The 8,933-nt window shown below is 39.0% G+C and overlaps 1 protein-coding gene across 1 annotated transcript; it reads right to left on the minus strand.

Moving 5' to 3' along the window:
• Positions 1 to 477: 477 nt before the first annotated feature.
• Positions 478 to 8,605, minus strand: SLC40A1 (solute carrier family 40 (iron-regulated transporter), member 1). Its single transcript, XM_009084871.1, has 6 exons — positions 8,441 to 8,605; positions 7,524 to 7,639; positions 7,083 to 7,209; positions 4,136 to 4,378; positions 1,961 to 2,617; positions 478 to 839 (listed from the first exon to the last, which is right to left on the minus strand). Exons 1-6 carry the CDS (start codon positions 8,589 to 8,591, stop codon positions 520 to 522), a joined length of 1,614 nt encoding a protein of 537 aa, XP_009083119.1. The 5' UTR covers positions 8,592 to 8,605; the 3' UTR covers positions 478 to 519.
• Between the last annotated feature and the right edge of the window lie 328 nt (positions 8,606 to 8,933).

Genomic DNA, 8,933 nt, shown 5'->3' on the forward strand with positions numbered 1-8,933 from the left:
ATGAAGGCTTTGGGAAGACACTGAAACTTAAAAAGAGTGTTTCAGGAATCCAAGATATTTGTATCAATTTGAGAAGATAGGGGAGCAGAACTGTCCATGGTGAAGGGGTATTGGAGAGGAATTCCAAAAATACAAATACTGTTTAAGAAGTTATTCTGAAGCAACTAATACTTGTCTTGCTCAAGGAACACAAGAACCATTCAGAATTCACAAACTGAGTATAACCACTGAACAGTATCACTATGGGGGTCAGTAACAGAAATTCAACATTATGTCTGTGATCAAGCACTAGACAGAGGACTTGTGGGGACCCTTTGAAACAGTAGCTGTCAAGATCCAACTAGGCTGTCCTCTGCCACGCATGAAACATTTTTACAGGGTCACTCTAAGATGAATTTACTCTCAGCTGCAAGTTATGCATTCAACTCTAGAGAAACACCTTAGACATGGTCACAAAAGGGAGTATATGTCTTTAACCACGATATTTGTGTAGCAGGTTAGTAAGAGAAGAGGATCTTTTCAGACAGTAGAGGTGTTACCGGGTGGTGAACTGTCAGGGACTTCTTTGGGATCAGGAGTGCAACAAACAAAAAGCTGTTTGCCCAAGCTCTTCTGGGCAAACCTGAAGTACATTATGTGGCCCATTGCAACAAAAGACACAGAAATAAGCACCAATAAGCCAAAAGCTTCAGGGTTTGGGGCCAAAATGACCATGATGAAGTGCAGCAAATCAAGAAGATAATTCATGGAGTTCTGGACACCATTTATGATGCCTCTTTCAGATTCTACCACATTTTCTTGGAGTAACTGTGTGACAGTCAAATCAAAGGACCAAAGGCCTATGGAGAGAAAGAAAACAGTTACCCATATAACCAGGCTGCTCATGGTAAGCTTTCATTACTGGTACAATTCAACTCATCCTGCCAAATACTCACTTCTGCTGAAAACACACAAGGTAAGATACCCTCTTGTACAACTAGAAATTATTTCACACTGACAGTCAAGACCAACTTAGTTTCCTTTTACCAGTATTTCTGAAAATAATACATACAACTTGACACATTGACTCACCTGTGACATCTTGCTTCAACATATCTATCAAATTAATAATGTTTTGCTCATCTGTTCCTTATTTAAACAGCTGTTTTACAGCTATTTACAGGGTATTCATGTTATCTGCAATCACCAAGTTATTCACAAGATGTTTGAAAAAATCCAAACATGTTATAAACTATGCAGAATATATAATTTAAAATGGTCTCAGTTGACATTAGCTTCTACACTGTTGTAGTCCATTAATGATCCAGCTTTAGAAGTTTATCTTGCAAACAAACTTAATACATGTCAATCAAGTATTTAATTCCTCCAACATTTGGTAAAAAATGCAGAAATTAAGTACAAAAATTCTACAAATGACAGTTACTGTTCATGACATTTATGTATTTGCCTCTTCTGTTGATACTAATGCTACACTAACCAGCAATTACTAAAAGAATTATTCTGTCATCCAAATCAAACTTTTTATTCTAAACTCAAGATTAGACCATTTAATGAACAGATTAATTTAGTAAACTGCTGAATTTGAAGGTTTTCATAGCAGATGTCTTTAGTACTGTTTCCTAGTAACAAGTGCTTTCATTTGGTTGTGAAGGGAGATGATGTAGAGATGAGCATTCCAAAAAAACAAGTTACAATCATCTCCAAATATGGTAACTTTTCTCCTACAAGTGACATGCAATATTCAAGATACTAGTACTGTAGTCTTTGCCCTGGTGACACTATTGCAAGACCATTTCATTTTTACATAAAGTATAAATCCATTAGCCTTAGAAATGGGATATAACACTTCAGCTACAGCCTCCAGTTCTAAAGTCAAATTTGTGTTTAGCTGACCGGCATTGTCATTTTTAGAATTAAAAGCAGTTAATAAACCAAGTTTTAGTAAAGACATAGTACTTACCAACTCTAGCAGCAATGACTCCTGCAAACAGGAGACTAACAGAGAGTAAAGGCACAGGCTCAGGACTAATCTCTGGGTCACTATTAGCAGGAGTAGTCGACCCATTTAAATTGGGCATTCCAGTTGCAAAAACCATTCCAGGTTCTGGAGATGCTATAGTAGGTAACGGTTCATTTTCAAACAGCCTGGCACTGATGTCAGCAAATGGGGAAACAGTCAAATCCATAGGACTCCCAGGCATAAACACAGAGATGGCACATAAGATCAGACAAGCAAACTGAGCGACTCCAGAAATGAGGCCTGTGCGAACGAGGCCACATTTGCGACGGAGCCAGGTGAACGCTACTGTCCCCAGGATTCCAGTGACTGCTGAGGCACCCATGAGGAGGCTGAGCACAGAGCCACTCAGACCCTGAGTGTATGCATAGCCTGTAGTAATACAATCAAAGCCCAGGACAGTCATGTACAGAAAGGCAAGCCCCATGCCTGCCAGGAACACCGGCTGGTTGTAGTACGCAACCCATCCATCGCGGAAAGTTACGAAAGGCTCGGCAATCCGGGCACCACAGCCAACTTCCTTCTCCTGGGGAGCCTCAAAGCCACTGACATCTTTCTCAACAATTAACTGCACTCCTTCTGCAGGTTTCATGTCACTCTCTGTAAACAGAAATGGAGCCATCAGACACACTCCTGCCTGGAAAGTGCACAGTGTAAACCAACAGACAATTGTTTGCAGTTTGAGCTGCAGAACTGCAGCAGTTAAATGCCACAATAAAGCCTTCTGATTACTTAAATGATTGAAAGTGTCCTTAAATCCCACCTGCAGTGTTAAATTTAACTTGATCTTACTTTACCAATTTAAACTGCTTATTGAATTTAATGAAACTGTGGTAGGAGAAAGCACTGCCTGCTTCTTCTCAATAGACTTGTGACTAAATGCTTCATTTCCAGAAAGAAATTATTTGCTAAATGAATGCCAATGTTAGTTGGCATTTTAACATAATTTTCTACCTTTAAATGCACTAATTGCAGAAACCAAGAAATACTTCAACATCTGTCAACATCATGTCATGGTAGAAGAACCAAGGCAAACAGGTTTGCTGAAGCCTATTCAGAGCCAAAAGCTTTCAAAGACTGACATTAAAAAAAAAAAATCTCAGAACATGCTTTTCTAGAATTCCATTTTCACTGTAAAATAGGAAAAAGTCCAACAGCTTACTGGACCAGCTATTACCACAATGGATTTGACAGCTGGGAAGAGGTATCTCTTCAGTCCCTCTAATAGCAGAGTCCTATCTCACTATATATTAAGCCAAGATCCTAGATAGTATTTAAACAAAAAAATCAGCAATTTTAAAATGCTTCTTTGTAAAACCCCCACAACCTGTTCAAGTTGGGAGCTCACATGAGCTTTCAGGAGTATTCTCAGTGCATTACCTTAAAAATGCAAAAACACTTAAATTTATTATTCTAGTATCTGACATTTCAATTACTTCATAATAAAAAGTCTGCTTCTGAAATGATTTTAACTTCCGATACTGAGTCTACCTAAAGTAATGTTAATATCAATTTTAAGGTTGCTTATAGTAATGGCCTAGTTGTAACCATCTACACTGCACATTCCAGTTGTTCAGCTTGGCCAAGGAAACAGAATTGAAGGTCAAAATAGATTATTTTTTCTCCACCATTTCCTGCAGCATGTGGAAATGATTCACATGCCACACTAGAAATACGACCACCTATCCCACAACCTCCTGAAATTCTGTTAGTACTATGCTTAAGTAGAAATGAGTTAGCAAGGAAGTCTTTCAGAGGCTGTTTTGTCTGTAGACACTGCAGAATAAAGGGCTTTGTCCAGTTTATTAGCTATGGAATAGATAGATAGGAGCATTCCTTATGATCAGCCTTAAGTTACAGGGCAGATTTAGTCTAAAGAGTTAATTAAGAGGAGAGAATTCATTCTTTGGCTGCATTTTACAGAATTCCTCAAACAGCTGCACAAAGCAGTGTCACTTAGATTAAAGTCTCTGGTATTTATATCCAAAACCTGAAATCTCCAAGCTCTAAGAAGAAAGCTATATAGCCTCAGAGGTGAAGACAAGAATCAACACTTGGGTTTGACTGATGCACTGAATATACTGTGAATTCGAATAGCTACTTTTGTGTTTTCAGTACCTTTCTTGACATTCAGCTGTTTCAGTTCAGATTCTTCAACTTTTGCCGATTTGAGAGCCAGAGTAGGGGTTTTCTGATAAACCTTCCAGAGCAGCAGATACTCCACACACATTGACATCAGGTTCCAGCCAGAAATGAATCCACAGCCAATCATTGGGGAGCCAAATGTCATGATCTGCCCAACTGCCATTGGGGCCAAAATATTGGTCAACTGATCAATCCTCCTTATTGTGGCATTCATATCTGTCAGAAATCATTTAAAGATATGAAACAATTGCTGAACACTTAGAATGAAATATTCACCAACATAATTTTGAATTGCACATGCATAAATGTGTAAGTAGTCAGCTACCCTAAGTAGTGTAGCTAACTACTATCTCCCAATACTGGAACACATATTTCTTAGTCTCCTCCATTTACTTCTAATAACTGGGGACCACAGTACCACCACGATAGCAGTAGACCTTTGAAATGGCTTTACATTTCCCTGTTGAGTCACATTGGTTGGTGGCAGCTGTAGACGTCCTCAGATCTTACTGAGCAAAGTCCTCACTCCTTTCTCTTCCACACTTGGATGTTTACAGTCCAAGCAAGCAACCAATGCTTAGCACAAATGCATCTTCCATTTGCTGGTAGGGGATGTCTCACCCTCCCCAGTCTTAGTCTCTTTAGTGCCAACAAACCCTCTGGGCTCCTCTAAGTTTGCAACTGCTAGTGCCATTGTTCCACTCCTAAAAGCTGTTACACACTCACTGGTTTCACACATCAGGGGCTCAGGCTGCTTAGAAGTACATCTCAATCCCATTTTAGAGTCCCACTGTGAAATTAGAACTTTTGAAGGGCAAGTGACACTGTACACCAGTATGAAGATGCTTTACTGTGTCTGTAGAGAATTATTCTTTGCCATTCAAAGTAACATTTGGGTTATTCTACCTAAAATTCCAAGTCAATTCAATGCTAGCCTAGTAAACCCTCAGTCAAATAGTTAAACATCTGCATAACATTTGGCTTAAAAACTTCCAAGTAATAGGCTTTGTTTTTTATTTGAGAAAGGCTAATATTTCCACTCAGGAAAGGTACAAAGTAAGAGTGAATAGGAAAACTCACAGGCAATGAAGAAAGGGAAACCAAGGCAATTGTTTATTTCCCTATTCCACTGACTTTCATAAATAAGGCTCCTTTTGGATGAAAGGTACCAAACAGTGCAGAAATGGACACCACCACTTGCTGCAAAGTCAATGCTGGGGCTTAATTTCTTTTTAAGTTAAGGAATTTTAACAGTCTGAGTTACATCATGGTTAAACACAAACCAACCCTATTCAGCCTGAAAGGGATCTTTTAGATAAATCTGTTGAACAAAGGTGCTTAGTTCAGTGGCGTTTGTTCGAATTTAGAGTAATCTCTTGCCTGATTTTTTCAGTACAAAATGTAAGTGTTCCTACAATTCTGCCTGACATCATGAAGCAGGAAAGAGGCAAAACTGCTTCCCAGGCACCAGTGCTCTGCAGGTGTGGTCTGGACCTTCTCATGTAGTACAGGAATGGAGATTATTTGCTGAATAACATCTGACACAAGAAGAAAGGTTAATGAGAACTATTACAACTTCAAGACTTTAACAGATAGCTGGTGTTTTTCTACCTGTGATTCACATGCATGAAGGAAGTTAACCTGTACTACAGTTCTACTGAAGACATGACCTAGAAAGGCACTGCAAGGTCAAAATAAAAGATTATAGGGGAAAATTTGTATACTAGGAAATGAAAGTACACCACCTTTAACGCATGTAAAAATTAGCCCTTCCTAGATGATACATAAATAAAATTCCTTCATTGGAGATAAACACTGATTAAAAAAATCTGCAATACGGGATTAAAATATCTAAAAGGACTCTGAAGCTTCAATGCTGTCTCAGCCTGGAGGTATGGCCTCTGTGTCAGACTTAAATTTTAGTTCCAAAGTGACTTTAGTGAGCTGTAAACATCTTGGTAATGTTAAGCTGCGCTGTGCCTTGCTTGCACTTCAGTATCAGTTCCTTTATCTGAGAAGGCTTAAGTCCCCTTATGGGATTGATTCAGAGCCCATACAGCCTGCCTGAATTCATGGCAAAAATGCTGCTGCTCCCCACACTGTTACAATTAGAGGAGTGGCACAGCCACAGATCCATCATACACCCCTTGGTGTGATTTACTTTGTGGCTATGAGCACCCTCAGAAAAGGAGAGTCAGGTTCAATGCATCCTTGGGGAGGTTCCCAAGCACTCAAATGCAAGTCGTGTCACACCTACCAAGCTGCAGTAGAAATTTAATGGGAACTCATTCTCTCCTAATAGTACTAATGCCACTGTGCAAGGGGGGAGCAAAACTATTTTTTAGGCAAGAAGTCTGTAGTCCAAAGATGAAAAGTATCAGATGTCAAAGGTATACAGAGCTTTCAGTTTCAAGTGAAGAAAGTTCACAGCTCTGAGCTACAGATCTAATGCTGGAGAAGCACAAGATTTCAAGCTTGTCTGCACGCACAGTATTAATCTAGTGGCAGTCTCCTGATCCACCTATTTAACTATTCTGGACTTCATTCTCATGCACCTCTCCCTGATCCCTGAGAGAGGAGCCAAGTTACGCAAGAGTTCTGTTTCACTCCAGGGACCTAAAAATAAAGTATTGCAACACTTGTCCTGTCAGCAAGACTAGTTTTCCTGAGAAAGCTGCAGCAGGTCTAAAAGGAGGACAAAACAAACTTAGGGATGCCTAACTGAATTATAATCACAACAGTAATTTCTGATCTTAATGTCATCCAGGGTAAGTAAGAGCAAAATAAAGGCTGCCCTTGTACTGAGGGTTTTCTCCTAATATCTGAAACTCAAAGATGCACGGATCTCTGTAAAACTCTAGTTAAAAATCAAGCTTGGAAAGTAAGACATGTAAGGAATTAAAAAGGCAACATATTTCACCTGCCAGTCTGCTTCTGTCTTCCCCTGCAACCACCACAATCCAGTCCCTCTGAATTGTGATCGCTGTGGCAGTGCTGGCCAAATTGGCAATATTTGCTATGGTGATAACCAGGATATAGCACACCGTCTAGAGAAAGGGGGAAAAGAGTTACAAAGTGAGAAAACTGATAGAGGGAGATCTCCACTCATCCCCTGCACAAGCAGGAAAGACTTTTACATTTGAATCCATCCATTTGAATGCTATTCCTCACAGAAAACAAGACCAAGTCTACAGTTCCTATCAGAAAACAATCATCTGTTTACCCAACAAGCTTTGTTTGTCACTTTTAGCTCCCAGGAAGGTCTAAACAAACCAGAAAAATAAATAAAATTCATCCATTTCCCATGCTCCCCAAAGTTTATTTGTAAATGAATTCCTTATTAACAAATTGAAGCACTCACAAGAAGCCATCCATGGTATAAGGTCAAGAGCTGAGTCTTAAACATGAAGATAATCATCAGGATAATACCACACAGGATGACAGATGCATTCTGAACAATCAAGGATGTCTGGGCCACTGTTTTAAATCAAAACAGAGAGTAACACTTATGAGCATAAGAATGTACTAACTATAAGCTTAAGGAGGATATAATTAACATGCTCAGATTCTTTAAATAAAATAATTTTCCTAGTCTCCCCCGAAAATATAAGTGGTAAAAGTATACTTCATATGAGCTTTAGAATCTTCTATTGTCTTAGAGAAACAAATTAGTGTCTAATGTAGCTTTAAAGCTAGTATAAGTAGGTCTTGTCTCAATCAAAAACCAAACTGTCCCTGCTTAAATGCTGACATTATCTTTCAAGTAGTCAAAACAAAACCTAGCTTGAGCCTCTAAAATTCATTTTCAGCCTACTATGAGATGCTATTTTGCAAACTCTTGTAAAGTAAAAATGAGTATGAAGACGTTGATGCCATTTTATTTATAAAACAGACTAGAACATATTTATAATACGTATAATGCAAATGCAGTGTTTACAGTTCTGTGAAAGATATTTGTATCCAGGCAGAAGACAATAAATAATGCAAGTGTATCTTAGAGACTGTAAAGAACTTGATCTGTAGTTGTTAAAGTTATGTGACCTCTATGCCTCATATAGCTTTAGCCTGACTAAAAGACATTATGACTTATAACTGTTTTCCTCCTCTCTGACAGTAATTTTGTATAACCATCACCACTAACACACTGCCCTTCTTGAAAAAAATTTAAAATGAGCAGGCCCCATTCTTGTATTTGACTTGAGGAATTAACTCTATCAGCTTTAACTTAACATTAACTTGATTCTTCCTTAAGTAAACAGCCTGATCTAGGCATCTAACCTTTGAGCCTGGAGTTCTTGTCCACCCAGTCTCCAATAAGAGCTCCCAGGAGAAGAACTGATCCTGCCACCACCAGTCCATAGACCGCAGTCAGGAGTAAGCTTTGCCCATAGAGTTCAACCAGGAATACAGACACAGCAAAATGCCACATACGATCTCCCTTTAAGAGGAACAGAGAACATAGATACAACATTAGTGTTTGCACTTCGCCAGCACTCAAGTTCACTGTTTTACTGATGCCCTGACAAGTCTGTGCTTAAATAAATATTTGTTATACATGGAGGTGGGGGGGAGGGGCTTTGTTGTTCTTGTTTTGGGGTTTTCTTTGATGATTACCTCCTGTCACCATTGGTTTTATCCCACTATCACTAAGATCAACTGTCCTTATTAAGTCAATCCTTACAACTTGTAATACAACATCCAAAAATCCCAGATGTTTTCCATTGTAATATTACAGAAAAGTCTGTTCCCAGCCACATCCAACAAGCCTTAA

This window comes from Acanthisitta chloris, unplaced genomic scaffold (assembly GCF_000695815.1).
Source record: "Acanthisitta chloris isolate BGI_N310 unplaced genomic scaffold, ASM69581v1 scaffold15991, whole genome shotgun sequence".
NCBI classification, from domain to species: domain Eukaryota; kingdom Metazoa; phylum Chordata; class Aves; order Passeriformes; family Acanthisittidae; genus Acanthisitta; species Acanthisitta chloris.

Bases quoted from the DNA above. Each gene is read 5' to 3' on its own strand.
- SLC40A1 (XM_009084871.1), bottom strand. From the start codon at position 8,591: ATGTGGCATTTTGCTGTGTCTGTATTCCTGGTTGAACTCTATGGGCAA. The intron at 7,640-8,440 runs GTTAGATGCCTA...GATTTAAAACAG, and splicing joins CAAGAACTCCAGGCTCAAAG to TGGCCCAGACATCCTTGATT. The intron at 840-1,960 runs GTAAGTACTATG...TTCTCTCCATAG, and splicing joins AGTCATTGCTGCTAGAGTTG to GCCTTTGGTCCTTTGATTTG.